We start from the raw sequence: 20,255 nt of genomic DNA, 5'->3' as shown, positions 1-20,255 counted from the left end.
GCATCCCCTCACTTACATATCTTTAATTCCTCAGCGTCACCAATTTGCACCCTAAAGGCTCACACAAAGACTTGTATTCATTGTTAGTTGATCATTTGATGCCACTTGGGGCACAATAGGAGCCTGTTACTTAAATTGGTTCTATAGTTGGTGTATAGCTTGTATAGATGACAATTTTGCCTACCACTTTGTGGATATTGACATTTGGCAATAAGGTCCTATTTATTTCAGATTCTGTATGGCATGTGTTCGGATAATGGGTTTTACTATTGTACGGTGGTTAAGCCCATTGTATTATGATATCAAATTGTTTAAATAAAGATTGATATGATGGATGTGTTTTGTTTTTTTTTTGAAATGTACACAGTAGTAGTGAATCAAGATATAGTGGTTTTGTTTACTAATCAGAAGGTTGATGGTTTGATCTCTGGCTCTTCCAGCCTTTGTGTTGAAGTATCCTTAAACAAGATATTAAACCCAGCGCATCCATCAGGAGTGAGAATGTTACAAGGTTACAACTTGTTCGACATAGAAAATGAGCAATAATTTGAACATCTGTGTAAATGAGACTAGTAATAAGAAAAAACTTTGAGTGCACAAACTGAATAGAAAAGCACCATTACTAACCATTCAACAGTGTCCCAGGTTAGAAGGGTGGTAGTGGTTTAAAGGAGCTTCATGATTACACAGCACAAAGAGCGCTTACTTTTACTTTTCCAAAGCATCGTTTTCCCAAAGGTTTTTTTGTTTTGTTCTTTTTGTCACACTGCACAATGGTACAATTTGTCTTTTAATTCAGTGAAATATTGGTGTTGTCATAGATCTTAAAAAAACAGAACAGTTCGGCAATTTAAGTTTCATAGTTTGGTTAAGAAAGTTTTATGGTTGGTTTAAAAACAACAACAACAATGTAATAATTTTTATTTATATAGCACCCACAACTACAATTTAAAAAGAACATGGAAATGTTCCAGTTTCCACTGTTCTGCATTTCAGGTGCTCTCCAACCGTGGACACAAAATTAAAGGCCCAACTTCTTCTCCATTGTTTCCTTTAATATGTTCTTCTTGATCTAGAAAAATATTTCATTTCATATTAATTATGTGTTATGAGTATATAAATACATGGCGGAAACAGATGGCATGTTGGTGTGAACGTTTCCTACCTTTCCAGAGACCGTGAGAGGGTAGCTGTCCACAAATAACACATAGTGTGGGATCTTGAAGTGAGAAATCTAAAAGCAAGAGTGGGCAAGCTACAGTCATGCTTCAATTTAAAGTGGTTACAGGTGCTAGCAGTCTTATGTTTTATCTCTTCCTACCTGGCCTTTGCAGAAAGCTCTTATCTCTTCCGCACTGGAACTCTGACCCTCCTTCAGCTTGATGCAAGCACAAACTTGCTCACCCAGCCGCTCATCTTTCACTCCAACCACCTGAAAGCACGGGAAGGAAGAGTTACAGTTTATACCGAACACTACAGCTGATTAATGCGTATTCTCAGAGGCTGCTTATTGCTTACAACAACCAAAATAGTATTTTTAAGCTCTATACCCACACAGAGACACTACTTAGTACTCACATGCTGCCCCCAAGTGGTTTAATCTTACCTGCACTTCCTTTACTTTGGGATGCTTGTAGAGAAATTGCTCTATCTCAACTGGATAGATGTTCTCTCCTCCTCGAATGATCATATCCTTTATGCGTCCTTCAATGGAGCAGTATCCCAGACTGTTCAGACTGGCTGTGTCACTGTACAGACAACAACTACACTTCCCACACTGCCCTCTACTCAACAATTGTGTATCTAGGGACATATGTGAAACTCCACCTTACCCAGTCCTGTACCAGCGGTCTTGGGAGATCACCTCTCTGGTTTTCTCTGGCTCATCCCAGTACCCATGCATCACACAGCTGCCTCTGATCAGCAGCTCACCTGAGGCCCCAAGAGGGACAATCTCCCCAGTAGTGGGGTCCACCAATTTAGCCTAAGGTTAAGGCATGCAAAAATACCACGTGTCACTGTGTTAGAGGGATGTGTAGATGAAGGTTTGTGTGGGAAAGAAATTATACCTCAGTGTGACCCAGGATGCATCCTACGGTGTTAATCTTCAGCTTCTCGTTGTCCTCTGGAAACCCAAGAAATGTAACAGGACTATTTTCAGTTGTTCCATAGCATAACTGGGGGAAAAATGATTTGCATATGTTGCTATGTGCTGGTACGTGCTTCTCCGGTAAGTTTTAGTGTTATCTGAAGAGGTATCATCTCACTGTTATCTCCTTCATATTCATGTCTGTTGTCAGTCTTCTCACAATCTCTGGAGGGCACGGAGAACCTCCCATGATCCCTAAAAATGCAGTAGCAAATATGAAGGGTAGACATGACACCAATTTTAACCCATTAAATGTGGTGTCATGTCTTTTGGTCTCTCACCAGCTTCAACTGAAGACAAATCATATTTTTGTAAATCTTGGCTTAGCAGATCAGTGAACATGGTGGGGGTACCGTACATAAAATTGCACCTGGAGTAAAAGAAAAGACATGGATGGTAATCTGTGAAAGTGCTTATTCTCGTACAGCTGGACACTTATGATAGTGAAGATGAGTGGTGCTGTACTTTTCACTTTGAATGGCCTCTAAATTGGCACAGCTGTTGTAGGCTGCGGAAGGAAAAACTAGCGTGATGCCGTGAACTGCCATGCTCATTCCTCCAAGCACGGAGCCGAAGCAGTGGTAGAATGGAACAGGCACACACACTCGCACCCGAGGCTGATGGTGAATAGAGATAAGGAAGTAATTCACTATTATTTGTGCTTTCTTCTTGTTAGTAACACGTACATGAACTTACTCTCCATCCGTAACCGACGCGGAGGCCCAGGAAGTAGGCATTATTTACAATGTTGTGGTGGGAAAGCACAGCTCCTTTTGGGTTCCCAGTCGTACCCTTATACAAATGAGCAATTTGTACAACAATGAGCAGAATGATTATTAGATCGTTTTCAATGCTCTAATTGTTGTTACAGGTCAATATGATACATGTGTGCCCTGGAAAAAGTTGAAACACTGAATGTTACTGATGTAAACTGAATGTTGATGGGGTCATCAAAGGAAAGCTTGCTCTGCAGATCCATCAGCTCTCTGTGGTGCCGACTCTCCCCTGCTTGCATCACATCATCTACGTGGAGCATCCCTGGCTGCCTGCTGTCGGTCACAATCACCATTTCCAAGTATGGCAACCTAAAAAAAAAACCATGACCATATCTTTGTCTCAAATCCTAAACAGCTTCAACTTCAACACTATCATTTTTTTAAAAGTGATATGTTATAAAAAGATTTCATAGTCCCTTAATATCAGCAGAGGAGGGATATTTGAATCTGACTAACCTGGAGCTTTTAAATTTGCCTCCTGGTGTTGTGCCAATCTCTGGGCAAATCTCCCTCAGCATCTCACAAAATCTCTGGGTTTTAAAGCTGGTTGGACATACCACTGCCTTACACTGGACCTAGATGCAACAAATCTGTTTAAATACATTCAAATTCCTTTACGCTTGAATAATCCAGTAAATTATCAGTAACCAATGGAAGTACAGCATAGAAATTGTAAGCAGGCTAAACATTTCTATTCAATTTCAGGCTATTGTCCCAATAGGGCCAACTGACTGTACCTTTAGTATAGTGAACTCCACTTCCTTTACCTGATAGGCTGGGTTCAAGGGCACCTGCAAAGATAACAGTTCAAAGACAAAAGTTTTATCCATGCAAAGCTTCACTGTCTTTTTTCAAAAGACTACAGAAATCATACCATATCATTCAAATCAATTTTATTTAAAGAGCACCAAATCACAATAACAGTTGCCTCAAGATGCTTTATATTGTAGGTAGACCCTACAATAATGCATACAGAGAAAAACCCAACAATCATATGACCCCCTATGAGCGAGCAGGTTGGCGACAGTAGGAAGGAAAAACTCCCTCACACGAGAGAAGGAAGACAGGATAAAAGACATGCTGTGGAAGAGAGCCAGAGATTAATAACAAGTATGATTTAATGCAGAGAGGTCTGTTAACACATAGTGAGTGAGAAAGGTGTCTTATTATGCACATTATACTATAGGTGATGATGACAGATTACTTTTGAGCTGGTGAGCATAAAATTGTGAGATTACATAACAGCTCCTCTATGCAACTGCCAGGTTCAATGTCCTTGTCACTTACATTTGACTGTGTTTGATAACACAAGCTACGGTGCTGTAAAAGCTGTTTCAAGGGCATGTACACAGCTCCTGTACTAACCAGTATGATTCCAGCCTTGGCTGAAGCAAACTGGAAAAGGATCCACTGATATGTGTTTGGCCCCCAGACTCCCAGTCGATCGCCTCGCTTCAGCCCCAGAGCAAGAAGGCCTGCAGCAGCCTTGTCAACCTGCACAAAAATAAAATGACAAAAAAAAAAAAAAACACACAACACTTTCAAAAGTTAAAAATGATTAACAGGGTTCTGTGGTAAAAAACAGCAAACTTAAATAAGCTTCTTCTGTCTTTTCTTTTTGTTTTTAAGTCTCTTTCTGATGTCAGTAAGATGGGCTTTTTAACACAGCTAATCTTATTTTTTAATTTCTTCAAAAGACAAACTACAGATGGTGCACAGAGAGTCACTATCAAACCAGGTTAATACTTTCCAGGAACCACATTTTATGTCCATGCTTTTCTTAAAATGATGTAATCGGGTTTAACAATCAACCAGATTCTTATGCAAAGTCATCACTGACAGTAAAGGTCCTACATCTTGGATCTTAATGGGAAAAGCCCATATTAATATGATTAAAACGTCAGATTCAACCACTAAAACAACAACTAAATACATATAAATAACATGTAAGGGTTGTCAAATGCATGAAAAAGCAAAAGCTAAATGGATGAAATCACGTACGTCTTGTTGAAACTGTGCAAACGTTTTTCGGATGCCATCCTGCACAAAGATCACAGCTTCCCGTTCAGGCCAGCGTTGGGCAGTTGCATCCAGACTCTGGCTCACAGTCAGGGGGAGTAGTGAGAAAGAGGAGGTGCCGTGGACATAGCTGGTGGTCAGTGATGGGTTTTGAGGAGGACTGTCCACGTGAAGAGCCCTGATATAGAACACAGGGTTCGGAGATCAGATGGTACGACCTGTGAGTTTAGTGCATTTTTAGTGATATTATTGCCGATAATACCCAACTGGAATCCACAGGTCGTAATTGTCATTAATGAGGAGATTGTTGCAAAGGCTCACCTTTTAGCACATTCACTTCACCAGATGCACCTTGTTTCTTTTCCTCACCTTTGATTGGGTGTGGTGCTTGGCCTTAATTGCACTCACCTGTCACTCGTTATATAAGGACTGCACTCACCTGCCCCTCACTCTGTCTTCACTCCCACAAGGGGTGGTAGCTGAGGTGAGTTTCTCGTTGAGTCCTGAGTTCATGTATCATTTTGAGTTACTTAAATCATACTTTGTCCTTTTTAGAGATAGCAGTCCATGTGTGTCTTTCCTTCCTTTACCCATTATTCAATAAAACGACAAAACCTGTAAATGATTGACTGCTTATTCTCATTCTAATCAGATGAGCCCATGATGACTACTTAAACCCTGAACCTTCCTTCCTCCAAAACACGGTCCTCCGAGCCGGAGTAGTGTTAACGTCATGGATACACAGCAGCCATTGACTGAAGATTTGAGACGTTCCGGTCGTGAAAGGCGACCTCCTGCCCACCTGCAGCAGTATGACGTTCAGTATCCCGGAAGTAGAAGTGCTAGATGTGATACAGAGAGTCAAACAGAATGCCAGCATAGTGACACAGACACACATGGGCTGCAGGATCCTGGCGGGCAGTCAGAAAGTCAACCAGAGACATCCCCTGCTCCTTTACCCACAAATCAAGATGAGGTGATGAGGGAACTCCTGATGACAATGAGGGAGATTAGGCAATTTATGATTCATTTATCTCCTCCCCATTCCTCCAGATCTTCAATTCACACTGTTTCATCTGATGAAAGCAAATCCTCTGTATGCCGTTTACAAGCCATTCCCCAAACGCATCATGAGCAGTTCCCAGTGATTGATCCAGCAACATGTCAATCACCCTCTCAGCCCCCCCAGGTTAGCTGTCACTCTGGTGCAGTTCTGGCTGCTAGCCCTCCTTTCCCTAATTCAACAATATTAGATGCTGCAGTTCCTTCAAGTGGTTTGCCTAGACCAGTTTTTCCTACACCTGATGAGACTCCTTTTAATTTCCTGGCCACACCACTGCAAGGTCCCCACCAGATTTCATGTGTTCAACCTGCTGTTCCTCTAGACGAAGACCCCGCTCAACCTCTCGTTTGCATTCCAGAACCAAGGCAGCACCCTCCTGTAAAGCAGCAACCAGCTACATCTAATTGTTTGCATGCTCAAAACCCTTCAGTACCCATTACTGCTAGTTCTAGTCACCCTGTTAGCACTAGAACATGTGTATAAGCTTGAGGGTCCTTCTTTCCCAGACCTTACTGGGAAGATGAAATCCAGTATAGGCTGTTACGAATGGCCCTTACTAACCTGCTTGACCCTCATGAGACAAAGCATTTCAAATATCATGTCCTTCTCGATCATCTGAAAGTAGACAAAGCTAAACGGTTAGCTATTTCCTTTTCCTATGCTCCTGACCCATACACTTAAATACACCCAAATACACCCATCAAAGCTCTTGATGAGCATTATGGGCAACCAAGACAGCTAGCATTGAAAGAGCTACGGAATATACTGGAGCTTCCTCCTTTCAGAGCAGGTGATGGTCGGACTCTGGATAACTTTGCTCTTCGTGTGCAAGCTTTAGTTGGTTTGCTTAGCACTATGGGTGATCAAGGACGGACAGAACTAAATTGTGGCTCCCATGTCGATCGCCTACTTGAAAAGTTGCCCGCAGAGCATTCCAGTTGCTTCAAACGGCACATTTACAAGGAACAAGGAGATGATGTATGACTTACCTTTGTTCTCATCCTGGTTGCAAATGGAATGAAAGTGTCAACCAAGAAAGGACAGTGCCGTTTCATCCTTTAACCAGCCACGACCTGCCCATAAGTACACCTCTCCACTCACAACAATATTTCATGGGACAAATGCATCCGATCCTGTACAGGCAGCACAACCCATCATAATGATTAAGGCAAGATGTGCATATTGCTGCTCACCTGAACACCACATTAGCAAGTGCCCCATGTTCATTAACAAGACAAAAGATGAGAAAATACACTGGATAAAGAGAAACAAATGGTGCTGGCATTGTGCTAGAACTTATCACACTGCGAAGTGTGATCTGAGGAAAGCATGTGCCACCTGCATGGAAAGACATCTACAGATCCTATGTGAGGTGAATCAGAGACCTAGAACTGGAACTAATCCTGTAGTGAGGACACTGTACTTTGATAGACCTAGCGATTGTACTAGTGTACTATTAAAGGTTGTGAAAGTGCTCCTGCATAATGGCAAAAGAACCCTGGAAACATATGCAATACTTGATGATGGCTCCCAACGTACCATGCTTCTGACATCTGCAGCTCAGCATCTCCACCTAACTGGGAAAGCTGAGAAGCTCATCACTCAGAACTGTCCATCAAGAAGTTGAAACTATTCAAGGTTCTTCTGTAAGTTTCCAGATTTCTCCCATCGCACATCCAGAGAAAACTTACACAATTAATAATGCCTTCGCTACAAGTCACTTAGCACTTTCAGACCACACCTACCCCGTATCCTCTCTTCAACGGAGATACAAGCGTCTTCAAGGTATCCCATTAACCTTTATTAACAAAGCAGCTCCACTACTGCTCATAGGCTCTGATCATACCCACCTTATTAGCCTATTGCACCAGTTAGACATGGACCATTTGGATCTCCTGCAGCAGTCAAAACCTGCTTAGGATGGACACTCCAAGGTCCAATCACAGACTTCCAACCCCAGAGCAGTTCCACGCATGCCCAATGTTTGTTCACATCTTCCAGTTCAGGAGAACCGCTCCAGCACATCCTTGTGTCCGCTGATGGCTCTGAATTCATTCAGCCACCTCATACTCTACCATCAGCAGTACCTACGTCGTCACCAGCAGTGCCACTATCACCAGTTCCACTGCCTGTGGCTGCCATTCCGCCAGTGGTCAGGGCGCTGCCTGCTCCTGCATCACCTGGTCCTGCCTCTGCCAAGCCCCGTACATTGCCCCCAGCGCCTGCAAAACTGCCCGACGGTCTGCAGGTCTGGGCCTGCCGCTGCATCCCACGCGGTTGGCATTTGGATCTGCTTTGCCGCCACCGCTGGCTACATGGTCGGCCCCCTGAACTGTCTGGCCTGCGTTGTGTACCTCTAGGTCGACCCCCTGAACCTATATTATAGTGATGTGTCCTGTGTGTCGAAGCTTCGAATCGTGCGTCGGGTAATCGCGGGGGCGTTTTTCTGAAGCGCGTATCGAGGCTTGCTTTGATTACGTAGGCAGTGACGTTCGAGGCCTCGCGGGCAGCCCGTACCACGTGACTGATTCAGGGACTGGTTCACCGGTTCGCGCCAGATTCGAAATAACATGGGCAGGAAAACAGCTGATTCCCCATCACACCGTGTTGTGGAATTGGATTACGTACGTGCTACATAGTTACTTGTGCATTTCTTCTTCGATGGAACCAGCAAGGAAGAGATGTTTGTTTTTGTTTTTTTGTTTTTTTTTAATTTTGTCTCTCCTAATAAAGTATGCACACAGTAATAAATATCACAAATGATAAACACCAAAATATAAATAAACAACACTACACATCCTATAATCTGATTTCTGTCTTTTAGTTTATTAAAAAGTGAAGCACCAAACACTATTGTGTCATTATCCAGATGTACATAAGGTTTACACATCATTATAATCAAAGAGCCCGCTTCACTTGAATTGTCCACTTGATGGCGCAGTAGAGCAAATGAATCATCACAATGCTTCGAACCATGAGTCGACCAATTGGATGGAAAGCTTCAGTTCATCATGAGGCTTCATCTCACCATCACTACTATATTAGACCTGTAGCATGTCTGATTCCTCTGCCCCCGCTTCGTGAAAAAGAGCATCTCTAATCCTTTGAACATATTTCTCAGTAGAAATATGGGGGCAGCTGTTGTAAAGGCTCACCTTTTAGCACATTCACTTCACCAGATGCACCTTGTTTCTTTTCCTCACCTTTGATTGGGTGTGGTGCTTGGCCTTAATTGCACTCACCTGTCACTCGTTATATAAGGACTGCACTCACCTACCGCTCACTCTTTCTTCACTCCCACAAGGGGCAGCCGCTGAGGTGAGTTTCTCTTTGAGTCGCCTGAGTTCATGTATCATTTTGAGTCACTTAAATCATACTTTGTCCTTTTTAGAGATAGCAGTCCATGTGTCTTTCCTTCCTTTACCCATTATTCAATAAAATGACAAAACCTGTAAATGATTGACTGCTTATTCTCATTCTAATCAGATGAGCCCATGATGACTACTTAAACCCTGAACCTTCCTTCCTCCAAAACAGAGATTGTTTAAATATTTACCTTTAAGTCAAATAAATAAAAAATGCATTCAAACATGCACCAGTGCACAGTAATCAAGCTCAGTCTCACTGTTAAAAGCTAAGAACAATCAGGGCATAAAATGACTAATGCAATTAAAATGATCGTTTTGAAGAGCCAATGCAATGAAAAAACCTAAAAAATGATGAATCTTTATGCTGCTCAGAATTGCACATGTGCTAAAAATTAGTCACATAAACTTACCGGCACCACTGCAGTAAAGCTGCGGAGCATGATTTCCACGTGTTGCTGTATTTGAGTCCATTCACACATCTGAGACTGTGGGCACAGGATCCGAGCAGCAAGGATAAAATCTGTGTCGGCATTGGACTGACAGCTGGATCTAAGTAGAGTGAAAATACATCTAGGTTGCAAAATGCTGGGTCTTGTAAATAAATATTGCTGACTGCTGGTTTGCTCTGGATTTTATTACTTCATGTGTAATCTTTAACTTCCACTCACCCTCACTGGCTGACGTGCGTGTATATTCAGGGTTAATCATTTCCAAGTGAATGTCAGTGGTTAATTTCAGTGCATTCAGGATTGCAATCTTTGATTTCATTGATATTAAGTGTTAACTGTGTGCATGATGCACCACAGGCTCATGAAACCAAAGACAAAGTAAAAGCATATTCACCCAAATTTTGATTGTCTGCTTGTGTTCCCCTTGGAGTATTCCAGGACTACAGTGATCTTCTGATAGTCATCACTGATCACTTATCGCTCAGTCTGTCAGAAGAAATGCAGTTGTCTGATACAACAGAGCAGCCTACACTATACAACAGCGAATCTGGACAGTTTTAGGAGTGTATGTAGTCAGTATTAAATTCAAAGTTCAACATTTTTCTTTGTAACTCAGCTGTCCTCCTATCATTAACAATGTCAGTCTGTCTTGTCTGTGCAATCATTCACTGCAGTCCAGAGCAGATTATTTATTATTCACAGTTATCCACATGTTCATCTTATGTGAAATGCTACTAAGATTTTGTTTTTTGGTTTTTTTGTTGTTGTTTTTTAAAAACCAGCATGAGCACCTCTATAAAAGTAGAGGTTTTGGCAGTTTTCTGGTGTGGAGCATTCAGGTGTATGCTAACACAATCTCACACTCTTCCCCAGCAAATACACCCCAAGGTCAGGCAATGCAATGCTCAGTGGCACTGTAATAAAAACAAACTAACAAAACAGGAGCTACATCTCAGACACTACGGGGCTCAGTTCAAATGTTAAAGTCCATGACAATTAGAACAGTTAGAAAAAGACTAATTACCATGGGTTGTTTGGAAGGGTTAACAGGAAGAAGCACCTTCTCTCTGAAGAAACATGGTAGCACGGCTTATTCGATTCCCAGCTATTGGAAACTAGAGTCTTGTAGTCACTGATTCAAGTACGAACCTCTCTGTATACCAGAGTGTTCTAGAGCCAAATGTGAAGCCATTTGTCCGACACAAAGTTTGGCCATAATTTGTTTATTCTTAATAAAAAAAAAAATGTAACAGTTGTAAAATAAAGTTTCTCATTTTACCAGTATTTCTTCTTGTAGTGTTTTGTTTTCAGGTCTCTGAAAGATTATTAATTATTGGTTTATTTTGGCTTGAAATCAGCTAAAAATTTTACAAATTTTACTTTATTGTAAAAATGACCAGGTTTGTGGTTCATTTCATTCAGCTCTTTAGAGTAAAGCTGGAAAAATTAGTAAAGCACATTCATGCCAAATTACAGCTATTTACTTGCATTTATTATCAGAATAATTCATTTCAGCATTGAATGTTATGTTTAGTTGATTTCTATTTTTTTCTTCTTTTTTTTTCTTTGTTTCATTGTACTATTTGTCCTTCGTCCCTATTCACGATCGTCACACACACCAAACAGCAGATGGCAATTTTAAGCCATGTAGGCAGTTAAACTGTTTGACCGTCTTCCGTAAATGATGGAAGTGATACAAGAGTGAATGTTATAACAGGGTCCGAATCAGCAATTGGCCTTACTTTGGAGTCAAACTCATTGGGAGGTAATTGTTCCTGGCAGGTACTGAAAGTGACCATTATCCTATAATGACAGAGATTGAGTTGATTATAGAGAAACAGGATATAAGGGGGTGAAGAAGTGGTGTTTTAATGATCGTGATTGGGATACATTTAGAATAGTTAGTGATCAAGAAATGCAAAAGATTGATATGAATGTGGGGGTGGATGAGTTAAATTATTCTATTTGTGAGGCAGTTTTAGAGGCGGCAAGCAGGGTGATAAAAAGGAAAGAAGGAAGAAGACAATTGTACCTTGGTGGACGAAGAAGTGTGATAAAGTGATTAGGCTTTTAAGATATTAAAGAAGAATCACAATTTTCAGAATTTCACTGAATATAAAAGATAACAAGCTAAGGTAAAAACAACCATTAAAAATGCAAAGAGGGAATTCTGGAGGGGTTTTTGTAATTCAGTGGGGAGGGAGACAAAAATACAGAATGTTTGGTCAATGATTAGAAGGGTGAATGGTATGAAAAGGGAGTATCGTTATCCAATCTTGAGGGATGGAGTAGTAACATGAGATGAGAAAAAGGCAAATGTGTTGGCAAAAACTTTTAACATCCACAGTTCAGGCAATGTTAGTAAGGAAGGGCGATGAGGAAGAGAAATGACAATTACAGAGAATGGAGACTTATTGGAACTGGTAGAGGATACAGATGATTCATTAAATATTCCTTTTACAAAGACAGAACTACATCGAGTACTCTAGAAATCTAAATTATCAGCACCAGGAATAGATCAGGCATGCTATATCATGTTAAACCAACTCAGTGAGTCAGCTAAAGATCTTTTGTTAGAGTTGTATAACAGAGTTTGGGAGGGTGGAAAACTGCCACAAAGCTGGAAGGAGGCTGTGGTGGTGTCCACCCAGGAAATTTACAGGCCTATCGCTTTAACATCAAATGTCTGCAAAGTAATGGAACGAATGATAAATGAAAGATTAATATACTATACAGAAAGTAAAGGCTATATATCTAAACATCAAAGTGGGTTCCGAAGAGGGAGAAATGCAATGGATCCGGTATTGTGTTTGGAACATGAACTCAGCAGAAAGAAATAAAGAGAATGTAGTTGCAGTGTTTTTTGACATAGAAAAGGCTTACAATATGATGTGGAGAGAAACTGGTGTAGCAGTTGTGGTCCCAGAGTTTATGGTGGAAATAGGGAAAAGGATTAATGATGGGCTTTGTTTGTTTGGGTTTTTTAGGGTTTTTTGAGTGATGTTCCAGACCACACTCCATACCAGTTGGTGGCGGTAATGCACCTTTCAGTTGTTTGCCAACCGCCAATATATATGTAGAAGAAGAAGACAGTCTTCCGCTTCCTGTCGGTGGTCTGTCCCTGCGGAGTTGGTATGTACATGAAGTTCAGATTTATCAAAACAAACCTTAAAACTAATCGCCACAGTCTAATCTTGGACATCTTTTTCAAAGTTGTTCACAAAATGTTAGAAAAAATAAAACGACAGCAACGTATAAACTGTGTTTACTGCGTGCTAACCTCGGGATGCTTATGCTGCTAATGTTTAGCTACGTTTTAAGTTCATTAGACTGAAGGCACATTGCGTTAGCTGTATAACATAAGTGTGCGGATGGGACATTTTAATAAGAACAACAATAATAAATAAAAAAAACAATCTGTTAAGAAAAACAACCCTTTAATGGCTCTCACTGAGCAATATTTTACCCAGAAAGTTAAAGCAGCATCGTTATTGATTGTAAGGTGATAATCAGTATGAAAATTATCTTCAGACAACGATTACATTATTTTAATTAAAAACAAATAAATAAATATTAAAAAGCCTTCTGTCCGGTCGCGCACCTGTGTTTCTGTAACATAAATCACAAGCCGATATTTTCCCTATGACATCACCGATCAGCTCCACCGACTTTCGGGTTTCCCTGCATGGTGCTGTTCACCCAGTCAGTCTAACGTGGGCAGCTATATGCTCAGTGCTCATTCTCCATTTTTAGACAATGACCAGCTCAATGTGTTTTAAACATACCAGGATATTTTAAATATTCCCGAAAGCTTTCTTTGATGTGAGATCGATCATCACTGCAACTACACCATACAATTACACATACACGTATCTGCACTCAGATTGGATGTCAGCCCATGTTACGCTGTCATTGTGACAGTAAACCCGGTTAACCTGTGACACAACTACAGTGGGGCAAAAAAGTATTTAGTCAGCCACCGATTGTGCAAGTTCCCCCACTTAAAATGATGACAGAGGTCAGTAATTTGCACCAGAGGTACACTTCAACTGTGAGAGACAGAATGTGAAAAAAAAATCCATGAATCCACATGGTAGGATTTGTAAAGAATTTATTTGTAAATCAGGGTGGAAAATAAGTATTTTGTCAATAACAAAAATACAACTCAATACTTTGTAACATAACCTTTGTTGGCAATAACAGAGGTCAAACGTTTACTATAGGTCTTTACCAGGTTTGCACACACAGTAGCTGGTATTTTGGCCCATTCCTCCATGCAGATCTTCTCGAGAGCAGTGATGTTTTGGGGCTGTCGCCGAGCAACACGGACTTTCAACTCCCGCCACAGATTTTCTATGGGGTTGAGGTCTGGAGACTGGCTAGGCCACTCCAGGACTTTCAAATGCTTCTTACGGAGCCACTCCTTTGTTGCCCGGGCGGTGTGTTTAGGATCATTGTCATGTTGGAAGACCCAGCCTCGTTTCATCTTCAAAGTTCTCACTGATGGAAGGAGGTTTTGGCTCAAAATCTCACGATACATGGCCCCATTCATTCTGTCCTTAACACGGATCAGTCGTCCTGTCCCCTTGGCAGAAAAACAGCCCCATAGCATGATGTTTCCACCCCCATGCTTCACAGTAGGTATGGTGTTCTTGGGATGCAACTCAGTATTCTTCTTCCTCCAAACATGACGAGTTGAGTTTATACCAAAAAGTTCTACTTTGGTTTCATCTGACCACATGACATTCTCCCAATCCTCTGCTGTATCATCCATGTGCTCTCTGGCAAACTTCAGACGGGCCTGGACATGCACTGGCTTCAGCAGCGGAACACGTCTGGCACTGCGGGATTTGATTCCCTGCCGTTTTAGTGTGTTACTGATGGTGAACTTTGTTACTTTGGTCCCAGCTCTCTGCAGGTCATTCACCAGGTCCCCCTGTGTGGTTCTGGGATCTTTGCTCACCGTTCTCATGATCATTTTGACCCCACGGGATGAGATCTTGCGTGGAGCCCCAGATCGTGGGAGATTATCAGTGGTCTTGTATGTCTTCCATTTTCTGATGATTGCTCCCACAGTTGATTTTTTCACACCAAGCTGCTTGCCTATTGTAGATTCACTCTTCCCAGTCTGGTGCAGGTCTACAATACTTTTCCTGGTGTCCTTCGAAAGCTCTTTGGTCTTGGCCATGGCGGAGTTTGGAGTCTGACTGTTTGAGGCTGTGGACAGGTGTCTTTTATACAGATGATGAGTTCAAACAGGTGCCATTCATACAGGTAACAAGTGGGGGACAGAAAAGCTTCTTACAGAAGACGTTACAGGTCTGTGAGAGCCAGAGATTTTCCTTGTTTGAGGTGACCAAATACTTATTTTCCACCCTAATTTACGAATAAATTCTTTACAAATCCTACCATGTGGATTCATGGATTTTTTTTTTCACATTCTGTCTCTCACAGTTGAAGTGTACCTCTGGTGCAAATTACTGACCTCTGTCATCATTTTAGGTGGGGGAACTTGCACAATCGGTGGCTGACTAAATACTTTTTTGCCCCACTGTACACCTGGAATGCTTTCCAAAAGTACCTCCTGTATCCTAGTCCTAATCTCTTTTCCTAAACTCTTACAAGGAAAAGTGGATAGGAGAATTTCTCAGGACTTAGGAAAAGAGAACAGCCTTACACTTGTCTCTCCTTAACAATGTGACTCAGGATGTCCGCCGTGTTGAAGATGGACTACAAAGCGGCACACTGCGTTCCAACCCTGTTGTTTTATGGGGTGATTTAAATGAGAAAAGCCTGTGAAAAAATATCCCTTATTACAAAGGCTGGCATTTTAAAGATGGAAGAACGTTTAGGGTCAGATTTACTAATGTCTGCAGCAGCGCAGAGCCTTCTTTTGATGTTAAAAAGCTGCTGGATTTACTAAATGGCCTCAGTATAAGTTTGTCACCTGAAAGTTGGGAACAGAGGTATTTGTAGGAGTTTCACTTTCAGGAGAAGAATCTTTAAATGAGTCAAGCAAATGTAAATATGTTTCTTATGAAAACCAGTACAACCTTTTTATGGAATACTTTTATTTGTTTTCAGATTTTGTTTAGTGTCTTTCTGATGACTGAAGTGTTGCATTAAAAACAACCAGCACAGGAATCCAAATGTAAAGCTGAAATTGTGACAGCTTCAGTCCCTGCGTTCTGTTTGACCAACACCAGTTAATCTGGTCTTGTTGTCCTCTTCAGCTCACACATTCCCAAACATGGCTGGGAGACGAGCTGCACTGAAGGCCATTGACTGGACGGCTTTCGCTGAGAGGGTGCCGCCCAACCAGAGGACCATGTTCAACAACCTGAAGACACGAAGTGATGCCATTGCTGCCAAGTGTGTATTCAGTCTTCAAACCCTGTTCTAGCATTTTACAAAGGCGCATTGCGCCCATAAAATAGCCTGATGTGAAGTCACCAGCATGCTCTTCTTTGCCACCCGTGTCATACATGTTTGGTATTATTTCTTAGTATTTAGTTAACTGTAATTAACTTTATTTAGACGACCTCTGCATCTGTTATTGGCATTGCATCATGAGTATGCCCAGAATACATCTGTGAAAGTGTGCAGATTTTGTCAATAGGAGCTCTTCTGTCATGTCTTGTCTGTTTACATGTCTTGTGATGACAGTAAGTTAGCTGTTGTGTGTTCACAGACTCACCTCTCTACCCGAGAAACCTCCTGCTATTGACTGGAGCTACTACAGATCTGTTGTGGCTAAAGCAGGCATGGTGGATGAGTTTGAAAAGAAGGTAAGCCTGCACTAAATGTACCGATTCAAAAGAAGTTGGCACCCACGCAACATACAAATAAACATAGAATGCAATGATTTGTAAATCTCATAAGCTCCTTTTTTTATTCATAGTAAAACCTAGAAACGTGTTTGAAACATATCAAATATGAAAAATCTACCACTTTTAATAAAAGTCTGTTGATGGGTGAACCTCTGCCCACCTTTCCTTTTGAGATTCTGCCTATCTAAGCTGCTTTTTATATAACCAAGCATGCAACTGCCCTGTTGCCAATTAACCTAATTAGTTACAAAATGAGATGTTTTATTAGCAACGAATTGCAAATGAAATATGATTTGAATTCTGTTCTTTACATTTTACACAGTGTCCCAACATTTTTAGAATCAGTGTCGTAGTGCCTCTACGATAGCTTTAATGAAGAAATGTAAAATGTTAACGTCATATTAATATTACTGATATTTTCCAGTTACAGGCTTTTGGCAAAATAATCATGCTTTTTAATTTGCACTCATTTTTTCCAGCATTTTTTAAAGTTTAAACCAAAACAGCAGCCAGATTCACTTTAGTTACAGTTTTTCACAGGGGTTAGAAACATTTGAACCACTGCTTAAAAATACTGGGAAAAAATTAGCAGCTGTGCTTTGTGTATTTTGCGTACTTGTGGCCTTTTTTCCAGTTACTTGAATGTATAAACCTTATATTTAATGTGTCCCACAGTTCAGTGCCTTGAGGGTCCCGGAGCCTGTAGACACTCAGACAGCAATTATAAATGCTCAGGAGGAGGAAGCGGTGAGTGCCTCTGTTTGGAGGTGGTGGATGTAAGAATGTGTGTCCCATCCTGAACATAAAGCTGAGAAGGACAAAATCCAAAGTTTAATTTTGAAAAAATAAAAAAAGTCAAGCACAACATAAACACGGATAATGAACATGCACATGAATGAGTCTTTTGTAATGTTTACTTGTCTTCCAGAACAAAACAGCCACTGCCTACATTGAAGCATCCAAGGCTCGTATCGCTCAGTATGAAAAACAGGTGAGCCTTATACTTTTCATTTGTTATTTTTGGACAACTTAAGTGACATTTAACTTTTTCAACACCATCTTTCCTTAAGCTCAAACATCAGGCTATTTTCCGCTAGCATCTACTTGACTTGACTCGGTTTTGCATTAGGTGTTAGTACCTGGCAGCAGTTTGTCAGGAGCTGGAGCAGAAACACAGGAAGCGATGACGGGATTTTCACTTGCCTCAGGGGTCCAGAAAACGTTTGCACCTGTTAGATCAGGTTAAAGTATCATAGCCACACCCGAGACAACAGGTGACTGCTGGAAAAAGTGCACTGGGGCGCACAGCGTTAACATCACAGAATTAATTAGCAGAAAAGGCAGTTTGGAGCTCCACCTGTTTGAGGCGAAGGGCAGTCTTCAGATACTCTGTAATCATTATAGCATTTATCCAAGTTGCAATGGCAGCCTCCGCTCCCCCCTCAACACTTATACTCCCAGAAGTACAAGTATATGTATATATACACACGTATACATAATAATGTATACGTATATATACACGTATACATTATTATGTATACGTGTCTCCACCAACTCTGACAGCCACAGTTTAATTTCAGGCTGGCACACATTCAGAGACAGAGGAATATTAAATAAATTGGCAGTCCAGAACACAGTCACAGTCAGTGATAATAATGATAATAATAATGATGTATACTTTATTGATCCCCGTGGGGAAATTACTTGTTTTTTTTCTCTGCATTTGGCCCATTCACTCAGTGAAGCAGTGGGCAGCCACTGAGCAGGCGCCCGGAGAGCAGTGTGTAGGGACAGTACCTTGCTCAGGGGTACCTCAGAATAGCCGTTCAGTGGATTCGAACCCCCAACCTTCCGATCATGGGGCAACCACTTTACTCTGTATTTATCAGATTCAGGTGGATATTCAGTAGCACCCAGTGCTTCTGAATATTGGGTGTTCATGGAAAACTGGCAGCACATTTTATTCTGAAGGAGAAAAAAGTCGGCTGAGACATTTCCACTTAAGGCCTAGTAGGGTTTATTAAAGCCATGTTTTGTTTTTTTTCTTTTTTCTGATCATCTTTTCTTCCTTTCCCAGCTGGAAAAATTCAAGAACATGATCCCATTTGACCAGATGACGATTGAAGACCTGAATGACACATTCCCAGAAACAAAGCTGGACAAAGAAAAGCATCCTTATTGGCCACACAAGCCCATTGCTGATCTGTAAATTCACCACACTATTTATATTCCATATGCTGAGGAAAGATCTGTCTATAAGTCTGTACATCAACTTCTCAAGAAATGAAAGCATCGTGTGTTTTATTTCTTTGTAATTTGGCGTAATTAAATCCTGAAATCGTGGCTCCTCTGTCTTGTTTTTTTATGGTCATCAAATAGCGTCAAAGTTCATCAGTGTTCACAGACCCATTATAAACAACCTCTCAGATCCCTCGCAGGCAAACAACTGTTATTTTATTACAGGATTTCTTCCCAGGCGTCATGAACTCAACTTGATACCTTTAACTGTTTTCTTTCTAAATTTGGTATGAAATATCGCCCGGCTCTCACTGAAAACTCGACCCTTGTGGATACACAGTTTTTAAGCACACACTCGGCCAAGTCACACTCAGCAGAAAGGAGAGTACAGTTTCCCTCTTTCGTGGGGTCGGTGCTGCCTTTGGGGAACCCGCAATGCCTCATCTTTGTCAGTTTTCCTCATCAGAAAGGCAGACGCAGCTCTTCCTTATTGTATATTTACTTCTGTGTGTCGTTAGGTAATCCCTCGATGTATGAATACATGCTATACACTGTTACGTTAGACAGTCAAGCAATCCATCAGTTTGTGGACAGCTATGTCTGCAGAACAAATGATCATCCAACCCTTTTATTACGCAGTGTCAGTCTTGTTCAGGCTTTGTTATGACTACAGTATAAATCCGCATTTCACCACAGATGGAAATACGAGCAGTCTCTCTGGGACTGGAGAGAGACTTTAAACATAAAGCCCGCTTTCTGTGCTCTCACTGCACTATTATTATGGCTTTGGTTTGTGGCTTAATGCTGTATGTAACTCGGCCCATCACTGCAGGCTTAATGGTGATAAGTACGGGAATGTACCCCAACCTCGACGACACCGACGAAAGCTGCTGCATTAAGAGGAACCTGCAGGGGGCGACATTGGGCTGAAAAAGCATAATGAAGCGAGTCGAGCCTTCTGTGTTCAGCAATGAAACATAGAGTAAAAACATTGCTCTACCAGCGTTTTTGCCTGTTTAAGCCTAATTTACTATGAAATGAGAACATTTTCTCAATCATGACCAACTTTTGGCAAACCTCTACAAGCAATTCTAGTACATTTATAAAGCACCTTTTACAGACAAAGTAACAAGGTGCTTGACACCTAAAAGAATACACAAAAGGAAAACATATATTAAAGAACACACATGAAACTTCCCAAATGCCAAAAAAGAATGCCTTAAGTGTAAAATGAGTACAAGGCACCAGCAGTAACCTACGCTTCAAAGACGTAACAAACATCTTGGAAGAGTAGGTCAGTAAAAGTTCGGAGAGGGTCTGTGGTGTCTTAACCATTCAAAGCTTTGAGAGTTAAAACAAGAAC

At 41.2% G+C, this 20,255-nt stretch overlaps 2 protein-coding genes across 5 annotated transcripts; one reads left to right on the top strand and one right to left on the bottom strand.

Moving 5' to 3' along the window:
* Positions 1-904: 904 nt before the first annotated feature.
* LOC113020639 (medium-chain acyl-CoA ligase ACSF2, mitochondrial-like) lies at positions 905-9,983 on the bottom strand. 3 transcript variants are annotated; one of them, XR_013908825.1, is made up of 16 exons: positions 9,786-9,983; positions 4,927-5,122; positions 4,291-4,419; positions 3,663-3,716; positions 3,382-3,500; positions 3,072-3,234; positions 2,846-2,941; positions 2,615-2,766; positions 2,431-2,519; positions 2,268-2,344; positions 2,070-2,177; positions 1,833-1,984; positions 1,607-1,704; positions 1,322-1,432; positions 1,166-1,234; positions 905-1,072 (listed from the first exon to the last, which is right to left on the bottom strand). XR_013908825.1 is itself a non-coding variant. In XM_026164775.2 (16 exons), exons 1-16 carry the CDS (start codon positions 9,905-9,907, stop codon positions 1,022-1,024), a joined length of 1,830 nt encoding a protein of 609 aa, XP_026020560.2. In that variant the 5' UTR covers positions 9,908-9,977; the 3' UTR covers positions 905-1,021. The 3 variants fall into 3 exon arrangements, 2 of the variants coding, with proteins under 2 accessions (XP_026020560.2, XP_026020561.2); XM_026164775.2 differs by having other exon boundaries at positions 1,607-1,748; positions 9,786-9,977; XM_026164776.2 differs by lacking the exon at positions 9,786-9,983 and adding an exon at positions 7,858-8,384 and having other exon boundaries at positions 1,607-1,748.
* atp5pd (ATP synthase peripheral stalk subunit d) lies at positions 9,266-18,997 on the top strand. Of its 2 annotated transcripts, XM_026164781.2 has the most exons (7): positions 9,266-9,325; positions 12,812-12,956; positions 16,058-16,196; positions 16,516-16,612; positions 17,330-17,401; positions 17,583-17,645; positions 18,732-18,997. In XM_026164781.2, the coding sequence occupies exons 3-7, from the start codon at positions 16,075-16,077 to the stop codon at positions 18,861-18,863; spliced, it is 486 nt and encodes a 161-aa protein (XP_026020566.2). In that variant the 5' UTR covers positions 9,266-9,325; positions 12,812-12,956; positions 16,058-16,074; the 3' UTR covers positions 18,864-18,997. The 2 variants fall into 2 exon arrangements, with proteins under 2 accessions (XP_026020566.2, XP_026020567.2); XM_026164782.2 differs by lacking the exon at positions 12,812-12,956 and having other exon boundaries at positions 9,295-9,325.
* Positions 18,998-20,255: the final 1,258 nt, after the last annotated feature.

Source organism: Astatotilapia calliptera, chromosome 4, assembly GCF_964374335.1.
Source record: "Astatotilapia calliptera chromosome 4, fAstCal68.1, whole genome shotgun sequence".
In the NCBI taxonomy this organism is placed as follows: Eukaryota; Metazoa; Chordata; class Actinopteri; order Cichliformes; family Cichlidae; genus Astatotilapia; species Astatotilapia calliptera.
The sequence above is the reverse complement of the archived record's forward strand: the minus strand, read 5'-3'. Positions and strand labels throughout refer to the sequence as shown.